Genomic DNA, 25662 nt, shown 5'->3' on the forward strand with positions numbered 1-25662 from the left:
GGAACTTTGAAAAAAAAAAATTCCGGTGAACCCACTTTTCACCGTCATTTAAATTTTTTCCGGAGCTGTCTCATTGTCAGTTTCCGGACGCTTTTCTCTCCGCATACAGCCGCCAGACCTTCTGTCCCGTCCAGTACCATAGTCCGGTTACCGATTCCGGCAATCCACATATTGCCGTGCTCGTCTCAGAAGCGCGGTTCCAACGGCACCGGTCACGTCCTCATCCAAGGTCACACGCGCCCTCACGCGCGCGTGACATTTCGACCACTCTCTTCACACCGGCGACGCGTGGGAGCTCCTCTTCGACCGTGGCTGGTCGCGATATTCTCGTCTCCTTGCGTAGGTTCTGGATTTGGTCTTGTTTTGGTGTTTGGACCTCTTTTTGCGTTGACGTACAGATCCCTCTTCTACCGGTTAATTGTGTGATCTGACTTTCTAATTTTTTTTTCTGATTATGATTAAGGACTCTTCTGTCTCCAGTGTTTCTGGGACTCTGACTGGACAAAAGTCAGAGTCTTCTATTTTTTCAAATTAAATCCTTGCTCCGTTGAGTGTGGATAAATTGGATGGGTCCAACTATGATTCTTGGTCTTCCGATCTGCGACTTTGGTTGGATGGGCAGAATTATCAATCCCATCTTACCACTAAGGCTGAATCTGTGGCGGAAAATGAGCGCACACGATGGAAGATGATTGATGCTCAGTTGTGTAGTCTCATTAAAGCTATTCTTCATCCGTCTATTAAGCAAATTTTTCGACCTGCTAGTAATTGTGAAGCTGTTTGGAGTCAGGCAAAAACACTGTAGACCAATGATACCCAGATACTCTATGGTGTGTCAGAAATTGATGACTACCTTTGCTCCTCGGGACTTCCATTGTCCTATGACTGAATATTTGGGGAAAGCTCAGAGTCTACTTCATGATCTTAATGAACTTCTGGCTCTCACTGGTGATGTTACTAAGGAACAGGAACAACGTAATACACTTTTTATGTTGTTCATTTTATATGTTTTGCCTGACCATTTATCTGCCAATCGGGATCAAATTTTGGGATCTGCCAAAGTTCCTACACTGAATTCCGTGATGTCTACCTTGCTTAGAATTCCCTCTAAGCCCTCTACGTACATCATCAGCACCTCCTATGATCCATATACCCCCAGTGGATTTTGTTGACTCTTTCGCTCTTGCTGCTCAAGGGTATGGTCGTGGACGTAGAGAAGACTATGTTGGCTCTTCTGCTCTTGCTGCTCAAGGGTATGGTCGTGGACGTCGATTCTCTAAAGGAAAGCTATTATGCACTCATTCTCATCAGACCAATCATACTGTTGACCGCAGTTGGAAGCTTCATGGACGGCCACCTCCACCTCCTCGGAATGCTCATGTTGCTCAGGCTTTCTCTAGTACCTCTGCTCCAGAGTTACCTTCCAGTGCACAACCTCCAGCTGCTCTTCTGAACGAATTTGTGACTTGGTGGTCTGAGGAGCAGACTTCAGGTCCTACTGCATCCATTGCTCCCACTGGTAATTCTTTTGCTGACATCTCTCAGTTGCACTCTATAGGTCCTTGGACTCTTGATTCTGGGGCTTCTGATCACATTTCTGGTAATAAGTCCTTATTCACTTCCCTTTGTACTACTGGTTCTTTTTCCACTATTACTATGGCTAATGGGTCTCTGATCCAATCAAGGGGGATTGACACGGTTCTTCTTTTATCCAATTTATCTATGGATCATGTTCTATATGTTCCCGATTCTCCTTTTAACTTACTATCTGTTAGTCGTTTGTCCAAATCCATTGACTGTGTTGTTTTTTTTACTAAAACCTCTGTCATCTTTCAGGATCGGAGTTCGGGGAAGGAGATTACCAAAGGATGTGAGTCTCAGGGCCTCTATCAACTAGTTCCCTCTTCTTTAGCCTGCTCCACTGTGGATTCTCCTCTTACTATACATGCTCGTCTGGGACATCCTAGTCTTGCAAAGCTTCAGAAGATGGTTCCACATTTATCGTCTCTTTCTACTTTAAATTGTGAGTCTTGTCAGTTTGGGAAACATACTCGTAGTACGTTTCCGAGTCGTCTTAGTCGTCAAGTTGTTTCTCTTTTTTCTGTGGTCCACTCTGATGTTTGGGGACCAAGTCGTCATTCTTCTACTTTAGGTTTTAAGTACTTTGTTACTTTTATTATGATTATTCCAGATGTACTTGGTTATTTTTAATGAAAAAGCAGTCTGAGTTGTTTTCTTTTTTTCAGTTATTCTATAATGAAATAAAAACTCAATTTGGTATTCCTATTCGTACTTTTCAAAGTGATAATGCATGTGAGTACTTATCTCATCAATTTCAACAATTCTTTTCATCTCATGGCATTCTTCATCAAACATCTTGCCCTCATACACCTCAACAAAATGGTGTAGCCGAGCGCAAGAATCGCCATCTGGTTGAAACCACTCGTGCCTTGTTAATTGATGGAAATGTTCCATACACATTCTGGGGTGATGCCATACTTACTGCATGCTATCTCATTAATCGCATGCCATCATCTGTTCTCAATCATAAGGTACCTCACTCTATTTTATTTCCCCATCAAGCTTTATATCCTTTAACTCCACATGTGTTTGGTTCTACGTGTTTTGTTCATCATCTTGGTTCAGGTTTGGATAAATTAGCTCCCAAGTCTCATAAATGTGTTTTTCTGGGTTATCCTCGGTCTCAAAAGGGTTACCGTTGCTACTCTCCCACTTTACGTCGATACTTTATCTCGGCGGATGTCTTCTTTTTTGAATCAGTTCCCTTTTTTGGATCCTCTACTACTCCTGTGGACACTGATTCTGTACAATCATCCTTCCCAGGTGACCTTCTTTACCTTCTGTCTTTACCCGTCCATGTTTCTAACTCTCCTTCTATCACCTCCTCTGCTGATGAGATCGAGCATAGTTCGTCAAATGTATTTGTGGATTCACATTCAACTGCATCTCCTCCCACGGCTTCGGTCCCACCTTTGGATAGTGACCTCCCCATTGCTCTTCGTAAGGGTACTCGTGATACTCTCCCTCTGGCCAAGTATACAGTCAATATTAGTTACCATCGTCTTTCTCCATCATATTTTGCTTGCCTTTCCTCTTTGTCCTCTGTATCTGTTCCTAAGACTACAGGTGATGCACTTTCACATTCGGGATGGAGACAAGCTATGATTGATGAAATGAGTGCTCTTCATCATAATGGTACATGGGATATGGTGCCTCTTCCTTCTGGAAAATCTGTGGTTGGTTGCAGATGGATTTATGCTGTTAAGGTTGGACCTGATGGTCAAGTGGATCGTCTTAAGGCTCGCTTGGTGGCGAAGGGTTTCACTCAAGTCTTTGGCTTGGATTTTATTGATACTTTTTCTCCTGTGGCGAAAATGTATACTGTTCGCCTTTTTATTGCCATGCCTGCTATTCGCCGTTGGCCTCTCTACCAACTGGATATCAAGAATGCTTTTTTTTTCATGGTGATCTTGAGGAAGAAATTTATATGGAGCAACCTCCTGGATTTGTTGCTCAGGGGGAGTCAGGTCTTGTTTGTCGTCTTCGTAAGTCTCTCTATGGCCTCAAACAATCTCCAAGAGCTTGGTTTGGTAAATTTAGCGGCGTTGTTCAACAATTTGGCATGACTCGGAGTGCAGCTGATCATTCTCTCTTTTATCGTCATTCTGCTTCTGGATCTATTTATCTGGTGGTATATGTGGATGATATTGTCATCACAGGCGGTGATCGGCATGAGATCACTCGATTGAAACAACATTTATGTCATCATTTTCAGACTAAGGATCTTGGGAAACTTCAATACTTCTTGGGAATCGAGGTGGCCCAATCTAAAGCTGGTGTTGTGATATCTCAGAGGTATTGAAAAGAAGTTTTTGTATATTGATATTGAATAAATTACATGAGTGAGTATTTATACAAGAAAGAATCGCTAAGAATGACTAAGCGATGACTAATCAATCCTATCACAATCCTAATCACAATCAATTCTAATCAATCACAATTAATCCTAATCAATCATAATCAATCCTAATCAATCATAATCAATCCTAATTAATAGGAAATAAAAACGGAAACATGTTTGAATTCTAATTTTCTACACTCCCCCTCAAGTTGGGAGGTAAATATTGATCATTCCCAACTTGCCAATCAAGTCTTCGAATGCTGGACGGTGTAGGCCCTTGGTAAGGACATCTGCCGTTTGCTCTTTGGTTGGAACATATATCAAATGCACACTTCCATCATCTAATTTTTCTTTGATGAAGTGACGATCAACTTCCACGTGCTTTGTTCGATCATGATGCACAGGATTTTGAGCAATGCTAACAGCTGCCTTGTTGTCACAATATAGTTTTATTGGTAGGGAATATGAAATCTTCAACTCTTGAAGAAGTCTTCTTAACCAGATTCCTTCACAAACTCCATGAGCTAAAGCTCGAAATTCTGCTTCAGCACTACTTCTTGCAACCACTGTTTGCTTTTTGCTTCTCCAAGTAACAAGATTTCCCCACACATAGGTGCAATAGCCTGAGGTAGATCTTCTGTCTACTGATGAGCCTGCCCAATCTGCATCAGTGTAGATTTCAATTGTCCTTTTATACCCCTTTTTAAAGAATAATCCTCTTCCTGGAGTATTCTTGAGGTATCTAAGCACCCTATAGACTGCACTAAGATGCTTCTCCTTGGGTGAGTGCATGAATTGACTAATCATACTCACCGCAAAGGCAATGTCAGGACGCGTATGAGATAAGTAGATTAGTTTACCAACCAATCGCTGATATTGTTCTTTATCCACCTCATTCCCATCTTCAATACCTAACTTGGTATTAGGTTCCACAGGTGTCTCAGCAGGTTTACACCCTAACATTCCTGTTTCCAACATAAGATCTAGAACATATTTCTTTTGTGTTAGAGTGATGCCTGTTTTGCTCCTAGCAACTTCCATACCAAGGAAATATTTGAGAGTGCCAAGGTCTTTGAGTTCAAATTGAGCTGCTAGAAATTTCTTCAAGGTGTTCAATTCCTCAATATCATCACCTGTAAGAATTATATCATCTACATATACAATAAGAATAGCAATTTTACCATCCTTAGAGTGTTTGTGGAAGAGAGTATGATCAGTCTGTGCTTGAATGAAGCCTCTTCTTTTGACTGCTTGTGTGAATTTGTCGAACCATTCTCTGGGAGACTGTTTCAATCCATATAGAGACTTTTTTAGTTTACACACTGATTCATTTCCCCTTTCAAAACCAGGTGGAGGATCCATATAGACTTCTTCATGTAAGTCACCATTTAGGAATGCATTCTTCACATCTAACTGTTGCAGAGGCCAATCTAGATTGGCAGCAAGAGATAAGAGAACTCGGATGGTATTGACTTTAGCAACCGGAGCAAAAGTCTCATGATAATCTATCCCATGAGTCTGAGTGAAACCCTTTGCAACCAATCTTGCCTTGTATCTGTTGATGCTATTATCTGCATTGAATTTTATTGTAAACACCCATTTGCATCCTATTGCCTTTTTTCCTTTGGGTAGGGTCACTATCTCCCAAGTTCCATTTCTTTCTAAAGCATTCATTTCTTCAAAGACAGCATCCCTCCATTTTTTATCATTGAGAGCCTCATGTATATTTCTCGGTATCTTTGTACTATCCAACATAGTATTGAAAGCACGAAACCCTGGGGACAACTTTCCATATGAAATATGATTAGAAATAGGATGAGTAGTACAAGATCGAGTACCTTTTCTGAGAGCAATGGGCAAGTGTAGATCATTTTCACCATGACACTCAAGTATTGGGGTGCTGGAACTAGAACATGGTTCAGAATCCTGGCAGTGTAGAGGCTCTGGGTTATTCACACTTTGAGGAGGCTTTCGCCTGCTATAAACTTGTCCCCATGTTGAGAAGGCTCCTGATGGTGAGGATTCTGTAGCTCCCCCTGTTTCCAAAAGTAGAGGTAATACTGTGGCATTAATAGGTTCCCATGACTGATCTTCATCTACTCCTATAGACTCCCCCTGAAGAGAAGTCGAGGGGAAGAAAGGGTCATTCTCAGAAAAAGTGACATCCATAGAGACAAAGACCTTACGAAGAGAGGGTGAATAACACTTATAGCCACGTTGAGTAGGAGAATAACCAATAAAGACACACTGGAGAGACTTAGGATCAAGCTTAGACCGTTGATGGGAGGGAATATGGACAAATACAACACAACCAAATAACTTGAGAGGTAAGGAGGAGACACCTCGGAAGGAAGGGAAGATACGAACAAGACTAGAAAGAGGAGACTGAAATTTCAGAATGCGAGATGGCATTCGATTTATCAGATACGAGGCAGTGAGAACTACCTCTCCCCAAAGATATTTAGGAACACTCGTGGTAAACATAAGAGCCCGAGCAACTTCAAGGAGATGTCGGTTTTTTCTTTCCGCAACTCCGTTTTGTTGGGGTGTGTTAGGACACGAGCTTTGGTGAAGGATGCCATGTTGGGAAAGATATTCTCCAAGAATAGAGTTAAAATACTCTTTGCCATTATCTGTACGAAGAATTTGTATAGCAACTTGGAATTGGGTTTGAACCATGGCATGAAATTTTTTAAACACGGATGCAGCATCGGACTTATCCTTTAGAAGATACACCCAACAAACTCGAGAATGGTCATCAATGAAGGTAATGAACCATCGAGTACCTGAAATATTTTTAACACGGGCTGGACCCCATATGTCGCTATGAATTAAGGAGAATGGGGAAGAGTCATGGTGAACTTTAGAAGGATAATGAGCACGAGTATGCTTGGCAAGTTGACAAATATCACAAGAAAACAAACTTGGACTTTTATTAATAAATAAGTTTGGCAACAACTTCTGAAGATAAATAAAATTTGGATGGCCTAGCCTACGATGCCACAACATAACATCATTACATGAATCAAAAGGAAACATAGAGTTTTTTTCTACGAAAACAGCTTCATGAGTCACATCCTCCTCAAAGTAGTAAAGTCCACCATCCTCTCTAGCACTGCCAATCATCCTCTCCGAGTCCTATTCCTGAAAAACACAACCATGTGGAAAGAATTTAGCAAAGCAATGCAACTCAGAGGTGAGCTTGCTAATGGAAATGAGATTACAAGTCAGAGAAGGAACATAAAGAACTGATGTCAAAGTAATCAGCTCAGAAAGTTTAATGGTTCTGTGTCCCGCAATCTGGGAAAAACTGCCATCGGCGATCTTGACCCGAGAAGGTTCAGAATATGGAGTGTATGAACAAAACAAGCCAAGATTACCTGTCATATGATCAGAGGCTCCAGAATCAAGGATCCAATGATTTTGACTATCAACATGGAAAGTTGTACCTTGCTGGACCACATGACTAGTGGCCTTAGGAGGTTGCTCGTGGTAATAAAAAGAGTGTTTTGAGGAAGCCATGAATAAAAAGAGAAGGGTTGACCGTTGATGAAAAATCAAGTTTTGTAAACTTTTGATCTGACCTCTGGAACAGGAAGGGGAGAAGCCGGCGAGAAGGTCTGTGCAAGTCGCGACGGAAAAAAAACGTCTGGAAGGCGGCGCATGGTGGCGCGTGCAGCGGCTGACGGCGATGGTCCAGCGGCGGTCGACTCGTCGGATCCTTCTGAGTCGAATGGTCACCTCACTTTTTTGATCGGAGGTCAGTAAACTAGGTTTCTGTGTTGGACAGATTCAAGGCGGTGTTTAGGAGGTGTTTGACGGTGATGGAAGTGTTTGGATGGTTATTTCAGATTTGAATTAGGGTAGGAACGAACCCGCTCTGATATCATATTGAAAAGAAGTTTTTGTATATTGATATTGAATAAATTACATGAGTGAGTATTTATACAAGAAAGAATCGCTAAGAATGACTAAGCGATGACTAATCAATCCTATCACAATCCTAATCACAATCAATTCTAATCAATCACAATTAATCCTAATCAATCATAATCAATCCTAATCAATCATAATCAATCCTAATTAATAGGAAATAAAAACGGAAACATGTTTGAATTCTAATTTTCTACAAGAGGAAATATGCTTTGGATATTCTTGAAGAAACTGCTCTGTTGAATTCAAAGTCTGTTGATACTCCTATGGATCCAAGTATCAAGCTTCTACCAAATCAGGGGGGAGCCCTTTTCAGATCCTGAGCAGTATAGAAGATTGATTGGAAAATTGAACTACCTCACAGTCACTCGGCCTGATATTTCCTTTGCAGTTAGTGTTGTCAGTCAATTTCTCAATTCTCCATGTCAAGAACATTGGAATACAGTCATTCGTATTCTTAAGTATATCAAGGCATCTCCAGGAAAAAGGCCTTGAATATGAAGATAAAGGTCATGATAAAGTTGTTGGGTACTGTGATACTGATTGGGCTGGTTGTCCAGCTGATAGGAGATCTACTTCTGGATATTGTCTTTGTTGGAGGCAATTTGATTTCCTGAAAAGTAAGAAACAAAGCGTAGTTGCCAGATCAAGTGCTGAAGCAGAATACCGCTCCGTGGCGACTACTACCTGCGAGCTCATCTGGCTTAAACAGCTTCTCAGAGAGCTTAAGTTTGGAGACACTGGACAAGCAACTCTCATTTGTGATAATCAAGCAGCTCTACACGTTTCATCAAATCCAGTGTTTCATGAAAGAACCAAGCATATAGAAATAGATTGTTACTTTGTTCGAGAAAAGGTTCTTGCTGGTGAAATTAAAACTAGCTTTGTACCCTCTAATGAGTAATTAGCAGATGTGTTTACAAAATCTTTGAGGGGTCCTCGAATAGAGTTTATATGTAACAAGCTTGATGCATATGACCTATACGCTCCAGCTTGAGGGGGAGTGTTAGAAATAAATTGTAATTAGGGTTTCCTTATTTTGTATTAGGTCTGATTACATTAGGTTTGGGCTTAGCCCATTAGATTGTTTTTATATTGTACATCCTTCATCAGTTAATACACACAGTATTATTTTAATTGTTCCTCTCTTCTCTCTTTGCTCTCGTTATTTAACACGTGACATTACAAATACTTACGAACTCTAGTTGTAAGTGTTTGTTTGGGAGCAATTTTGAGATGTGTAATCTCTTGAAAAGTTTTTCAAAAAGTGTGTGAGTGAAGACAAATTACGTTGAAAAGTATTATATTGGTTTGTGGGGATGGTCATTAACCTTGCAAATTACATAGGGCACCTTGAAGATCAAAATTGTCCCATTCATGAACGAAACATGCGATAAAACAGCATTGGCCCTGGCCTCGTCTGCGGGGAGCAGTGTTATAAAAATCGAACCGGACCAATAGGTTCCAATCGAAAATCGATAAATTGGCCATGTGCCGGTTCGGGTAAAGTAATGGATCAGAAATGTAAGTGACTCGGTGTGAGCCGGAGTGAACCGGCCAATTTTACTAAAATCGATGACGTCGTCGGGTCAAAAATAAACAAAAAAAAAATCCTCCTTTTGGATGAAACTGAGACTCCTCTACACAGAAAGAAGCAAGATAACTAACATGACAAAGAAGAAGAAGAAGGAGGAGTCAAAGACGATGAAAAAGTAGTCGTATGAAGGAAGTGAGAGACGACGTCCATTGGAGAAAGAGAGATTGCAGTCCTCATCAAAATTCAGATCGGTCATAAAGAGCACAGTGATATCCTTCGATGGGCCTTTGAAGAGATATTGAAAGAGTGAAAATCGTCTTCTTTGAGCGCTGAAGAAAAAGAAACTGAGAGAAAGTTCTTTTGAGTTTCATTACCTTTTTTTTTTGAAACGTAAATGAAAAGAAAAGAAAAACACAAAATCTAGATTAGCTACAAAGTCTAGGCTAGCAGACTCAGCTTCGTTGCTTTCTATGCTCAGCCACTCATTTCTTATCTCCTTCTTTTTCAATTTTTTTATTTTTTGAATTTATAATTTTATATTTATACTATTTTCATTTTATTTATTCATTTATTTATTTGGTAAACTATTTTCACTCTCTTTATTATGACTTACATGGGTACAATATTTGTTTTTCTTTGTTTGATTTCGATCCGATAAATATTTATTTTTATGTCATAAATTTTTAAAAAAAATATTAAATATTAAATATAAATTTATATTTATTTATCCTGTTCAAGCGGTCCAATTCGTGACCCACCGGTTGAATTTTTGACCTAATACTCTAACCGGGCTGGTTCTGATAACATTGGTGGGGAGAAACTTGAGAATGAAACTCACAAATCTACTTGTATCTAGATATTGAGTGCTTGTGAAGAATTGATGAAATTGGCGTTCTTTGGTGTTGTATATATTGTTGGAAAAATTGAATAAATTAAGTGTAAGCGGAAATAAATAATTCAAAAAGTAATCAAGGCAACAACAAAAATAATTGGTACCAAGACTTTGAACATGGAAAACTAAATGTGAGAAAAGGGGGGACTTTTATCAGAGCCTACCTAAATCTTCACTATCACTGAATAATAATAATGGGTATACAATCACAATATTCTCTCTATATATAACAATGGAGGGATCAAATAACATCATCGAAAAGATAGAAATTAAGAGTAAGAACAATGAGTGAAGTCACTGATAACACTCCAAAGGGGAAAAATAGATTTGTGACTCGACAAACCTCCAAATCAAAAAGTGACCGCTGAATATGAAGTATCAGATAACACAAACACTCCCCTAAAATTTTGAACTCATTCTGACAAAGTTTCACCATCGAATTCGCTGAATAAGTCTTCTTTCTTTTTTCTCTCTTCATGATGCCATTGTTCCTCTAATTCTTTTATGTGACGCTGCACTTCCTTCTCTTCTTTAAAAAAGAATTAGATTAAAACATAATGTGGGCGATGGTCCGTGTCATGGACCCAACAAATCTCCCCTCCGTGACCGTGAAGGAGGAAGCCATGATTTAACTCTTCACTTGGAGTCCATATTTGCAAGCTTCTTACACAACTCAAACTTCTCTCGAGTAATAATTTTAGTCAACACGTCCAAGGCATTCATGTCGATGTGAATCTTCAACATCTCATCCTCTACTACTTCATGTATCTAGTGGTATCTCACATCAATATAATTTGTGTGAGAATGATAAGTTAAATTCTTGCTCAAGTCAATGACATTTTGATTATCATAAATTAAACCTAAATCTTGGAGCAATCTTTTCAACCATAGCATCTCTTTTCCAGTTTCTGTAGTGACAATGTACTCAACCTCAATTATAAATAATGCAATATATTTCTGTAATTTAAACTGTTAAGACACAACTCCCCAGGTAAAAGTAAACAAGTACCCGGAGGTAGACTTTCTACAATCAAGGTTACCCACTATATCATAATCTATGTACCCTTCCAAGATTGGATTTATGCCTCTAAAATATAAGTATAGCTTGGAGTTTCCTCCCAAGTATCTGAAGATACATTTCACAGTTTCCTAATGACCTATTCCTAGATTATTAAGAAACTTGCTCATCACACTAACTGCTAATGCTATATCATGTGTACAAATAATAACATAAATTAAACCTCCAATGGCAGATGAGAGAAAATATTTGACACGTCTTCTTTTTATTCCTTGGTAGGAGAACATGACTTCTTACTTAGTTTAAAGTTACTGACAAGAGGTGTGCAAACTGATTTAACACCTTGCATGTTGAACCATAAAGCACTCATTCAACATATTTTTCGTGTGACAACCATACATTCTTAGCCTTCCTGTCACGAATAATTTGCATGCCCAAAATTTGCCTAGTTGGCCCTAAGTCTTTTATGCAAAAGGACTTGAGTAACTACTCTTTCAATTTTCTAATCATATCAGCATGTTACCCAATAATTAACAATCATCAACATAAAACATAGAAATAATGAATTTACCACCAAGGAACTTGCTGAGATATACATAAGGATCTGCATGAATTCTTTTATATCCAAGATCTATCATGAGTGAATGAAACTTTTTATACCACTGTCGTGGTGTTTGCTTCAACCCATACAGTTTTTTCTTCAATATGCAAACATTATGCTCCTTTTCTTTAACTTTAAAACCTTCACGTTGTATTATATATATTTTTTTCATCTAAATCATCATAAAGAAATGGAGTCTTTACACCTAAACGCTCAACCTCAAAATTCAAACTATATAGCTGCTAAACCCGAAATTGCTCGAATGAATATCATCTTCACACATGGAGAGAAGATCTAATCAAAGTCAATTCCCTGGCTACCAGACAATCCAAGTCCCCTGCACTACCAGACAAATCCGATGACTTGGACTGAGTTATTTTTCTTCGAGAAAATTCCTAGTTTCCTCCTGCCCCTTGCGCAGAACTTGGATTGAAGAAAATCCACAATCATTCTGTCATTTAATTTTACTTGTTAAAATCTGTCCGTATTTAGATAATAATAAAGACCAAAGTGTTTTCACGTTCTGTTCGAGAGCGAATCAGTCATATAAAACAGCTGTTTCGAAAGTTGGGGGAAAATGCCTTTCTGTTCTAGGAAACAGAATAAACAAGTCCACGAGCTTAAAATTTCCCTAGAAAGCGTGGTAAAAGCTACAAAACAACGTTTTCCATGGTTACATGAATGTCGCTTTTAGAAACAGAAAATCATATTGACTAAGGGCGTGGCATATAAGTTCCAGGAATTTTAATTGCACTTTTAAAATTAAACCCAACAACCACGAAAAGAGGAGAGTACTATATAAATACACATCACATCTCTTGTATATACTTGCTTCTCCCATTCTCAGGAAATGATTTCCCTTGGATTTTCTCACATATCATTGAAGAAAATGGTAGAGCCTAGAGCAAATAAGGTTGTTGAGCAAACACAGATTTGTCCAACAGCACCCTCTGATCGTAGAAGAAGCAGAACCTTATCTCTTCCCCTCACATTTCTTGACTTGCCTTTGGCAGGTCCAATTTATGTTAGACGCCAATTTTTCTATCATTTTCCTCACACCACTCACCATTTCTCCGAAACAACACTCCCTACTCTCAAACGTTCTCTCTCTCTCACCCTTCAACATTTCTTCCCTCTCGCTGGAAATCTCCTCTGTCCACCACCACCCAACAAGCCCTTCATTCTCTGCAATGATGATGACTCTGTCACCTTAACCATCATCGAGTCTTCAGGGGATTTCAAGCATCTCTCAGCCAACCACCCCAAGAGTCTCAAAGACTTGGATCACCTTGTTCCAAAGTTGACTTTCACAACCATGCATGATGACACTTTCATCTTCCCATTATTGGCTTTGCAAGCCTCGGTTTTCCCCAACCATGGCATCTGCATCGCCATCACGTATTGCCACGTGATGGATGATAGTTGTTGCAGTCATTTCATGAAGTCTTGGTCTTCCATTTGTCGAACCAATGGAGTTGACCTCACATTTCTTGAGAATTCACCACCGTGCTTTGATAGGGAAGTGTTGAAAGACCCCAATGGACTCGAGGCCATTTTCTTAAGAGATTACTTTGAAGCAAGATCAACTTGGAAGGACAAACTCATTGGTCAAAGTGGTGGTGATGAGGACTATGTTAAAGCAACGATTGTGTTTGGTAGAGAAGACATCGAGGGGATGAAAAGATGGGTACTCAATCATTGGAAGAAGAGCGATAAATTCAACACGCCGCAATATCTATCAAAATTTGTCGTGACGTGTGCTTTTGTGTGGTCTAGCTTGGTTAAAACAAGATATAGAGATGATGATGAAAATGAAGAGATCAAAGAGGAGTACTTTCGTTTTGCAGCAGATTGTAGAGATCGCCTTGAGTACCTTATACCCGAGACTTACTTTGGGAACTGCTTAACGTTGTGTCATGCAACGCTTAAGAGAAAGGACCTCAAGGGAGAAGATGGTTTTGTGAATGCTGTTAAGGTCATTGAAAGGGAAGTAACTGATATGAAAAATGAACCCTTTAAAGATGCAGAAAACTGGAGGGCATCTTTTACAAAGATGTTTGTGTTGGGAAGTACGTTGCTAGTTACAGGGTCACCGAAGTTTACTGTTTATGAGACTGACTTTGGATTTGGAAGACCTACTAAAGTGGAGATGGTTCATTCATTCAAGGGTATGTCTCTTGCTGAAAGTGGAGACAAAGAAGGAGGACTTGAGGTTGGCTTGGTATTTAGGACCACGGAATTTGAATATTTCAATTCTATCATTGAACAAGGACTCGAAGCTTTAAGATCCTAAATGTATATGTGCGATTTATTTGGAAATCAAAGTCTAGCTATATCCAAAATATAATATTGGATGGAAAATGCTACTCATAGTCTTAAGAAAGACGCTTGCAACGTGGGTTTTTTATTAATAAATTATGGTTGATTATAATTTCCCCTACTGTGGTAGATTATTATATTTTAAATTTGGATAATAGTTTTCTAACTTAGTAGGAGATAATAATTATTATCTCTACAGACTCATTTATACAGATAGAGTCCACTTTTAGGGGAAAGAAAAATAATAAAGTGAGACTCATTTTAAATTTGAATTTATGTATAGAAGATAATTTTTTTTTATGTAATATAAGAATAATAAATTTCTTTAAATATATCTACAAGTTCTAGGTGGTAACGAACTTGTTATTCAATTTCAAACCCAACCACTCTGTACATCAAACCCAACCACCCATCCGAATAACGACAAAAACATGGCCCATGATTTCATAACTTAAAGATTTGAATAATGGCCACTCGAAATTGCATATGCGAAGGTTATACTTATCACAATTTTAGATTTATACTTCCTACCTAACAAGCATGGGCACGCAAGTTTTTAGAAAAATTTACATGTCAGACACAGACATGCTCTGACACGCGCTCAACATTTGGGGACACGCGATCAACTCTCTCACACGTTTCGACACGTTTTTCCGACACACAGTCAACTTTTTCTGACACGCGGTCAACGCTCCGACACATTTTTTTTAAATCTTAATTTATTTTGTTAACTAAATATAAAAGAAATAATTTATAAATTAATTTTTTCTGTTATGAAATTTGACATGAAAAATTAACAAAGTACGAAAAATTATTTATATTTATGTTATGAAATTTAAATATTTGATTGGTTATATAACTTATTATGGACTCTTATATGTATTAAATATAAATTATATTATATATTAAAAATTTTATTTAATATCAAAACGTGTCCCAACGTGTCGAAATATGACATTTTTTAGAATTAACGTGTCGTGTCGTGTCTGTGTTCGTGCATCATAGGTTCTTACTATCTAATTATTTACAATTGGATTGATTTAAAATCAATGGCAATTAAGTTTTTCTATGTTTTAACCGTTGATTTTAAATTGATCTAATGATAACCAATCAAGTAATAAGAATGGCAAACCTAAAATGATTATAAGTATAACCGTGCCCTTAATTTATAGTAATTTAAAAAATATTTTTTATTTTAAAAAATTACATAGATATGCATATTTTATAAAATGAAGAAGGAAAGAGCATTATTAAAGAATAATAATAGGGAAAAGTTTAAAACCTCCCTATGATTTTCTTTAGAATCACTTATCACCCTATGTTTTTTTTTTCATTTTTCCACTTATATTTTTCCATAGTCCACCTTCTAATTCTGTTAAAAATTAAATTAAACTATCAATTTTACCCTTGTAAAAAGAATCATTGTAGAAATAAAAAATTTATACTATAATGTTATTTTTTTATTCAACTTTGATTGTTTTATAAATTTCGATTTTAGCAACTAATTTCGATCTTCCAATAAGATAATATTTACAATATTGTTAGCAAGAATGAACACTTAATTTAGAACTATTATTTTTCTTTAATAAAATTGACTTGACTTGAGTTTGATAAATGTATTAATATCTTAAATTTAATAAATAAAATAAACATTATTTAAGTAATCAATTTATATGTAAATATATTTTTATTCTTGGTTCAAAAATTAAAATGAAAAAAATGTGAGCCAAATATAGGTAATAGAGAAAATAAAAATGTTGGAAAAATACTAACATATTAAGGAGTAGATTAGTCTATTGATGCATAGTACTCACCAAGATTACTCTCAGGGGGCGTTTGGTTCAGGTTTTCTGATCAGATACCCATGCAAACTGAATTGGCATTATGTTGACCACGTTTGGTTCAGGGTATTTAAAAATTTAACAAGCAAACTGAATTGGCCATCCTTTATCAGTTATTTGGAAAAACAGACGGCAAACACAGAGGAAAAAAGCCACTCCGAATGTGGTATTGTTTAGACGACCGGCTAAACGGATAAAAGAAAACAAGGACGTGACTAAAATACCCTTTTCTAACCTAACCTCAGAATGCACATCTCTACCAAGGTCATTTTCATTTTCTCCGTTGCGAGAAGGTATCGAAGCTCATTTTCCCTTCTTCCTTGCACACATCTGTGCATGTTGTGAGTAACCCACTCTCCGTTGCGTAGAAAGTTCCTTGATATTGTCAGGTGCTCTAATAAATTTCACCTACCGTGGTTTGCAAAATCAGGACATGCAACTTTTCACAACTTCTAGGAATAAGTAAAGGATAAGTTATAGGCAGAGGAGTTGATTTGGTTTAGTGTATATGGTTGCTAATTGTTTATATTTTGCAGGTGGATTTGGGAGGGGGTACAAAGGAAGCTTGGGAAATGGTACCTTAGTTGCAATGAAAAAACTTTAAAGGGTTTTGCCCCATGGAGAGAAAGAATTTATCACTGAAGTAAACACCACTGGCTCAATGCATCATATGAATTTGGTTCGCCTCTTTGCTATTGTTCAAAGGGATCACACCAGTATGCACTGTTTCTTGACCAAGAATTAAAAAGGGGTTACTGATGAGTCTCCGATTTACTATGTATTAAGGGTCAATATGAGTGTGAAACTGATTTAAAAGTAATTAAAAAAATGAGAATTATAATTAAATTGTTATTTTATTCTCAATAATATTCTCATAAGATTTCTGATATTTTGCAGTAATTTCAGCTCAATAAAGAGATAAATTGGAGATATCAAGTAGAGTTGCTTTGGATTTCTGAATCATTGAAGATCTTATCAAATCTTCGTTTGAATATTTTTAAGGAAAGTTTTCCATTAAATTAAAAAGAGGAAGATTTGAAGGATTTGGTCAAAGATATGATTAGAAGATGTGAAGGATTGATTCAAAGATATGATTAAAGATTCTATTGAAGATTTGATCAAGATTTCTAAGCAAGGCATAAACTCTATAAATAGAGACCCAGACCTCATAGCAAACAATCTTTGGCTAGAGAGAATTCTTGGAGGCTCACGCTGGAGATCCTTCATCTTCTTCTTCTTTTCCTTTATTGTTTTCATGAATACTTTTTATTTCTTTAATTTGTTAAAGCCAGCTATGTTTGGCTAGTTTGTTTTTGTAGTTGGGATCATGGACCCAATGTGAATCCTTTATAATTTCTGTATTGATATTTTATAAGTTAATTAGTTAGTTTGTTTTATTCTACCTGGTTTAATTTTTCATATCCTGTTTAGAACTGATCACTCTAAATTATAGGGCTTTGAGGGTTAGGACTCACAATAGACATATTGGGGTTTTAGTCTGGACAAGGGTAGAATAACAATTTGAGTATGATCTAGACATAGGCTTACATAAATTGCAGACTCATAATTAATTTGCTTAATGCCTAATTCAAGAGGAATTACTAAGACATTATAATTCTAATTGGGTTAAAGGGTTGAAATCACTAAGACATTGGGGTTCAACTATTTTATAGGGAAATAATGAATTGTCTGAGCAAACCAATTAATTAATTATAAAATACAATATGGGAATATAAGGGAGGATCGGAGGTGAAGTGCATCCTGGCTACATCCTTTTTATAATTTTTCACAACTCTCATAAATTCTTGATATTTCTTGGTCTCTTCTTGCATGTTTTTAATATTATTGTTTTTAATTTACATCAACCAATTTCAAATACTTTCTCAAACCAAACCAATTTTATTTTCCAACTTAAGGGGAATAGTTAAACTAGTACTTGATGCATTAATCCTCGTGGGAACGATACTCTACTTATCACTTTATTACTTGAAACGAACGGTATACTTGCCGATTCCGCAACAGTTACTTTCGTAAATTTATACCACTTTTCCATCAATATTTTATCCTCTACCAATCATAGACTTACAAAACTTTAATCAATTTATCCAGTAATATTCCGTTCAACAAAAAAACTTTTTTTCAACTTTACTAGCAAACTTACTTTCCCACAATTTCCCCAGTAATTATATTTACCTGGTAAAAAAAAATTGTCCTCTACCAAATGCCCCCTCAAAGCTATGAGCAAATACGCGCAGATGAAAAGCGAATTGACCATGACTAAAACAAGAAAATCTAAAATAAATAAATAAATGAGGAGCCAATTGAGTTAAAATAAAAAGAATTCAATTTAAGTTAAATTCTACATATTTTGATGGAGTTAAGTGTTTGAACATGTAATATATGTTTGATTATTTGCCTTAGTATTGTAATAGATTAACAATGCACAGCATGAAAGGTATCTTACCTTTCATGGCAATCAAAGTACATCTGGAAAAAACATATGATAGATTAAGCTGGGATTTCATGAAGAGAACGATGAATGAGCTGCAATTTTCGGAGAAGCTGATCCACATCATTATATTTACATTATCTTCAACAAAATTCAATATTCTCTGAAATGGGGTGATGTCTGAAGAATTCCAACCTTCCCATGGAGTTCGTCAAGGGGATTCGTTATCGCCTTATTTATTTGTGCTAGGAATGGAAAAATTCAGCCATATAGTTAACACTGTTGTTGGTGGGGGCTTATGGAAACTGATTCAAGCTAAGGTTGGAGGGCCTCCAATATCTCATTTTCTATTTGCAGACGATCTAATGCTTTTTGCGGAAGCTAGCCCACAACAAATTCAAACTGTACTAAAATGCTTTAATCTTTTTGAAGAAATCTCTGGATAAAAAGTTAGTCATCAAAAGAATAGCATTTTTTCTCAAAAAATACTCCTGAGAATGTGGCTAAAGAGATCACTAGTGCTTGTGGTTTCGAAAGAGTCTGAAATGTAGGGAGGCATTTAGCAGTTTGGATGAAACATGACAGAGTTTCAAAAGAGGCATATACTAATATAGTGGTGAAGGTGCAGATAGATTAAATGGATGGCAATCGAAGTGTTTATCACAAGAAGTAGGATAACCCTCAACCAATCTGTTCTTGCCACGATTCCTTATTATCAAATGCAATGTGATAAATTACCTCTGTCAATTTGTCATGATCTTGAGAAAATGCAAAGGCGTTTTATATAGGGTGATAAGGATAATAAAAAAGAAGCTTCGCTTGATAGGTTGAGATATTCTGACAAAGCCGAAAGTTGCTGGAGGATTGGATTTAAAAAGCCTCTCTAAGATGAATGATGCTTTTGTAGGGAAACTTGCATGGTCTCAACCTGATCTTCTCTGGTTCAAGTTCTACGTGCAAAGTATAGTAGCCAACATAATGGGGTTGATATATTTCATAGAACTGTTGGAGATTCTAGACTTTGGAAGCATATATGTATAGTTTGGAAGAAATTAGAGAGTCGTCTTACTCGGGAAATTGGTGATGGAAATAACATTTTTTTTTAGAAAGACAATTGATTGCAGGACGTTGGCAGACTAATGGATATAGCTTCTGTCCCAATACCATGGGAAGAGGTAGCAAATTTTTTTATCAAACTATGTGAACAGTCAAGGCAATTGGGACATGGTACCCTCTCTAGATTGGTTCCAGCTAATACTCTGTTGAAAATTAGCAGCTTTCTACCTCCAAATTCTCAAGATGGTCCAGATCATAGGCAGTGGTGTTTAAAGGAAGGGTCAATGATTTCAATTAAAGGAATTTATGAGACTTTAATGGGAGAAATAATTCTCTGCAGATTAACACAGCTTGGTGGAAAAATATTTGGAAGTGGGAGGCGCTTCAAGTGACCAGATTATTCCGCAGGGAAGTACTTCGCAATAGATTACCAACAAAAGATAGATTGTGTAAATTCAATATGGGACCTTCAACCTGCCCTGTTTGCTTGGTAGAACTTAAAAGCATCATCCACCTGTTGAGAGACTACAGTCAAATCCGTCGCCAATGGACTGATTTGATTTCAATCAGTGCTTATAACTCATTTTTCTCTGATAATTTGTTGAATTGGATGCAGGTTAACATGTTGAATTCAAATAGGTATAGGGGAAATATTCCGTGGAGCAACATTTTTGCAACCACTTGTTAGATGGCCTGGTTATAGAGAAATTAAAAGGTATTTGGTGAATCAAATAATCAGCACCAATACAAACAATGCTTGGTGTAATCTAAAGCTCATGAATTTCAAGAAGCTTTTAATCTTGCCAAGAAGCATCATCTAATTAGCATTAAATCTAGCATTTTGGTGCGTTGGACCCCATCGGAAGGTGATTGGATGAACTCGGACGGGGCTACAAAAGGTAATCTTGGAATAGCGGCTTGTGGAGGAGTACTTCGAAATGCTGCTAGCCAATGGTTAATTGGATATTCGTATAAAATTGGAGTTTGTAATGGTCTAAATACTGAACTTTGGGGTATACTTAAGGGATTAGAGATGGCTTGGGAATTTGGTTGGAGGAAAATAATTCTGAAATAAAAAAAAGCTTTATACTATGAATTTTTCATTTCTAGAAATTGAAAAAAGGTGAGTTTGAACATAGTAGTAGATTGCCTGTTAGTAGGGGTGTTAACAAGCCGAGCCGAGCTGAGCTTTAGTATTAAAAGGCTAAGCCTGTGTTTAAATGTGTCAACCTGACCAAGTCTGTTACCTGTTATGAATATAGTTATTGGCTTGTGGCTTGACTTATTTACAAAAAAAAGTCTGGTTTAGCCTGTTAGCCTGTTTAAAAAAAATAAGATAACAAAAATTTATCCAAAGAAAATATACAATCAACAGCACTAGTAATTCCATAAATATTCATAAATTTAATGTATATCCAAATAGCGTAATATAGAACAAAATCATTCAAAAAATTTGTTTAACCAATAAAATGGGTTAAATGGATTGAGGAGAGATGGGGCTATTACAAGTAGTACAAAAAATTAATATAATAGGCAAGCCTGAGAGGCTCTATATAAGGCCGAGCTTTTGAATTGGAGCATGAGGCCTTTTTATTAAACGAGTTTTTGTACAAGTCCAAGCCTGATTCCAACAACCAATTTTAGACATGTAAGCTCAGGCCTTTATAAGTCGAGCTAAAGGCCCCTGATTCGTTTATCACCCCTACCTGTTAGTGATTCTTTATATAGGGGCAAAATGTACAGTATAATTTAACATTTAATAGTGTTAGAAGGTGTATTGGATAAAATAAAAATAAAAATCATGTAAGTGATTCTACGAGAAATAGGGAGTTTTTGAACTTTTTCAATAATAATAATAGGGAGAGATTATAGTTATTATCTTTTTTTCTTATTACTTGTTACTACCAAATCTTAACCGTTGATTTCCGTCAATCTAATGGTTATAATTTATTAGAAGAGTAAATACCATTTTTGGTCCTCAGCTAATTTTATGATGCCCGCTTTAGTCCCTAGCAAATAAGAAGGTTATTCGTGATCCCTAAGAAATTCAAAGTGGACCCGTTTTAGTCTTTTTGAGGGACTAATATGGGTCTATTTTGAATTTGTGAGGGACCACGATTTCAACTAAATGAATCCATTTTGAATTTCTTAGGGACCACAAATAGCCATTTTATTTGCTAGGGACTAAAGCGGCTATCGTGAAATTTGCTGAGGACCAAAAAGACTATTTACTCTTATTAGAATTAATAATTAATTAATAAATATGACCCAATAAATTATAACTATTAGATTGACAGAAATAAACGATTAAGATTTAATAGTAATAAGTACTAAAAAAAAAGTAATAACTATAACTTTTCCTATAATAATATTATTAATAATAATAAAGCTGAGTCTGTTTACTCTACACTAACTTAAACATTATTTGCATTTGGAATTTTAACTTACCGTATATGTGTCGATTTTTCCTCAATCAGCAATATCTATTAACTTTTAAAAAACAAAAAAAAAAAATGAATAAAAATGAAAAGCTTAAAATTTAACTAGGCACATTAGGTGCCCTGCTGTTTAGTTTGTTTTGTTTTTTGGGCTGTTTAGCCTCCCATCTACCGAAAAAAAGTTTATTATTTTATACTTAGCGCCATTGTTCAACATCAGAAACAGATATATTCAAATGGCTCTTCTGGATTATTCTCTCTGTGCGTGGCAAAAGTGCCACGGTGTCTACAGTGAAACACAAGGACATCACGATTAGCAAGCAACACTAAAGTGACATCAGAGTGAAGCTTTTTCTCTTTCTGCAGATTGTAACTTACAAAAACAGGAACAACAATCGTTTGAGATCTCCGAGTGATAATATAATATATATTCTTCGTAGAAAAATGAAAAACATGAGAGGAAATAATGAAATAAAATAGCATTTGAATAATAAGATGCCACATTGTTAGATGGAGGGTTGATGAATTTTGCACTGGCTTTTTAACATATGGCCACGGATGTCAAGAGTTAGGGCACCGTTGACTTCACTTATGGAATAAGAATGGACACGTCATACACGTCGTTTAAAAGCTCTCGACCAAGAAAAAAAATTGACCACTTATAAGTAGACATGTGTTTCAGAATTTGGGGTTGACTGCTTATCTAAGTAAAAGTTCTGGGGTTGACACATCACTATAGCACCAAATCCATTCTGTTTGTACGAGTTAAATTTATTAAAAAGTAAACGAAACGTTAGACTTACCAGAACAACCAAACAAAAAACAATAAATTAGCAATTAGTTTGTGTATGAATTTGCATAGTTTTTTTGTTAAAAATACATTGATTTAAAAAAAATTATAATATAAAAAATGATTGTAGCTTTGGTGTCAGAAAACTGAGCAGGTAGACGTGAGAGCATGTAGGAGGGGTTTAAACTTTAAAGCCTTAATATTGATATCCACCCCGAATTGGATTAGTCGTGAATGTTAGAATTTTCCTTTATGTGGGCAATATTAATTAATTAGTTTTCTGTTTTAAAATTAATCGGGTTAAAGAATATTTCAATTGTATTATTTTGATAAGCTCGTTGTGATCATGTTGAGTTGGGCTTTTGACATCTGTTGGTATTGGGCCTAGTTGGGCAGCAGTGTAGGCTTTGGTGTGACCCTGGTTTTTCGTGATGGGTGGATTCAGTAGACACAAAATCTTTTTAGGGTATTTGGCTAGGTCCCCTTTCTAACCTATTTATATTGGGATTAAATCTCATGAGCCGACATGCTCCCATCGCTGAAGGCTGCCATTTTGGAATAGGTCATATAGAGGAAGACTCTAGCCGTGAGATCAAGGTTCTTCGCTTAGTAGATAAGATGGCTCAATCAGGTACATAAATTCCTCTAAGAAGATATATGGTACATGTGTTTTATTTATCATACATGTATCGATCTTTTGTTGAATTATTGATGATGAAAATATGTTACAGTGAAGCGATAAACTGATTAAAATATATCTAAAAAAAAATATACTATAAAAAAAATATAAATTTTAAATATTATAAGTATCTCCTAAGATATTGTAAGATCTTGATATTACACTTGGAAATCATTGTTGACATTACTCCCTCATTGGTAAAGACAGCCAGAACTTTAAGCTTGCACCCAGCACGCTAAGCTAGCCTTTTAAGATCATTACATGATTTTGTTCGCTGAACTTTTGAAGTGCCGAAACAATCAATTTTCTATTTATAAGTAAGGGGTAAATCCAGATATGCATGAAAAGAAAAATAAAGTAACCTAGCAAGATCAAATGGATGCTAGGCTAGCAGCAATCATGAGTCGTTAATTACATCACTTAAGTATGTTTAATTCTTTATACCAAAACTTACCAATTTTGTTACTATCTTAAGCGTCAATACGTTTCTTTCTGGTTTTGCAACTATGTTTCTTCAGTACGTAAATCACCCTGATCTGGTACACTGGTAATCTGGAACCATTGGCATAATTATCTCCCTAGGTTTGATTAAGCTTTCTCTCTGTTTAATGAATGGAGTATTTATTTAAAATAAAACAAGTCATGATAGCCAGTTCATGGTAAGGTGTATAAGTTTGACCCTAGCCTATGATAGACATAATCAAAACGTCATTCACATACAACATAATCTCATTGAGAAATATAAGGCATGTTTCGATATATATATATATATATATATATATATATATATATATATATATATCTTTGTTTGTTTTCATAGTTTGTGCAAGAAATGGTGGGAAAAAAAATCAGATTTGATATGGGCTCGTAGTAACGAGATAAAGGGACAAAGACTTAAAAAGTCTAAAGAAACACGTTCATTCTTCATATACATCATCCCACAAATATAATAACATTAACTCAAAACTCCTGAGCCTCCTCAATAGTCAATGACTGAAGAACAAACACATGATTCTAGTTAGGCCTAAGATGCATAGCCTTCAAATAGGCATCTCGCAAATGGGATAGGCTATAGAAGCCACTTGAATCCGCCAATTAGATTATATGTCGTCATACTAAGGCAACATAAGCAAGCAGGGCATGCCATCATTATATAAAGAAGGCTCAAAATCATGTATGATCATCTTTTTCCATTATAACTTAAGTTCATTGGTTAAATATTAACTTGAGCGTCAGAGATCCTTGTAGTTATCTCCCCACCGTTTGTCCTAGGCAAGCAAAGATTTCAAGTGGCAGCACAACCATCCCGTAAGAGCATCTCGCATCAGAGCCCATTTTGCTGCAGACTCATCTCAGATTTCAATTGGACTTGACTAAATCGTGGGTAGTCAGGCCCAACATCTCTTAACTGATCAAGATATTTTTTAATAAATAAATAAATTAATTATTCAAAAAAAAAATAGTGACATTTTTATAATTATTAGCGAAGATAATTTTTTTTCTTAAAATAAAAAAAAAGTCCTTAACAAAAAGGTTCTTTTGCATTGAGTTTCTTTTAAAATTATTCAAATGAGAATATTCTTTCTTAAATTTCAGCGGATTTTGATTACGATATATTTTAAATTAAATCAATGACAAATATACTCTTACTTATTCGAGACAAACTCAATTCATTAGAGAAAAGTCTAAAGTTCACATTGAGAGAAAAAATAAATGAAAAATGAAAGCCACCAAGTGGTATAATGAAAGAGTACAACACATTTAGTTTTTTTTCCAAATGTTGATAAGGGAACCGAACAACCTTACCGCCCCTCATTCCGAAAAAACATCTAAATCTAAGGTCACACTCAAGTTCAATGATCATTTTATCTCTGTAATCCCATCACACTTTTACAATGAGAAAAAAGTCAGCTCCCCAGTAGTGTCTTTTTCCCTGTTATAAACCTCTCCTTCTACATATAACACAAACATGCACCTGTTATTATTATCAAACTTACACATCAAACGAAGTAAAAATGACATTAAAAGTGACATGTAACAAATCATTTTTCTTATACCTAATGTCGTGTTATGATTAATATATAGGTGCTAAGGTGCATATTGCATGGTATATGTATTGTTTATGCAGTATACAGTATGTATGTATTGCATACGTATATATAATGTATATAATTAATTGAATGAAAT

At 36.2% G+C, this 25662-nt stretch overlaps 1 protein-coding gene across 1 annotated transcript; it reads left to right on the top strand.

Annotated features, from left to right (window-relative positions):
- The first annotated feature begins 12755 nt into the window (after positions 1–12755).
- On the top strand, positions 12756–14336 carry LOC133292372 (malonyl-coenzyme A:anthocyanin 3-O-glucoside-6''-O-malonyltransferase-like). Its single transcript, XM_061490779.1, has one exon. It carries the CDS (start codon positions 12793–12795, stop codon positions 14194–14196), a length of 1404 nt encoding a protein of 467 aa, XP_061346763.1. The 5' UTR covers positions 12756–12792; the 3' UTR covers positions 14197–14336.
- Positions 14337–25662: the final 11326 nt, after the last annotated feature.

The sequence above is a fragment of the Gastrolobium bilobum genome, unplaced genomic scaffold (assembly GCF_033153095.1).
Source record: "Gastrolobium bilobum isolate Gb01-03AN ecotype WA unplaced genomic scaffold, APGP_CSIRO_Gbil_v1 utg2134, whole genome shotgun sequence".
In the NCBI taxonomy this organism is placed as follows: domain Eukaryota; kingdom Viridiplantae; phylum Streptophyta; class Magnoliopsida; order Fabales; family Fabaceae; genus Gastrolobium; species Gastrolobium bilobum.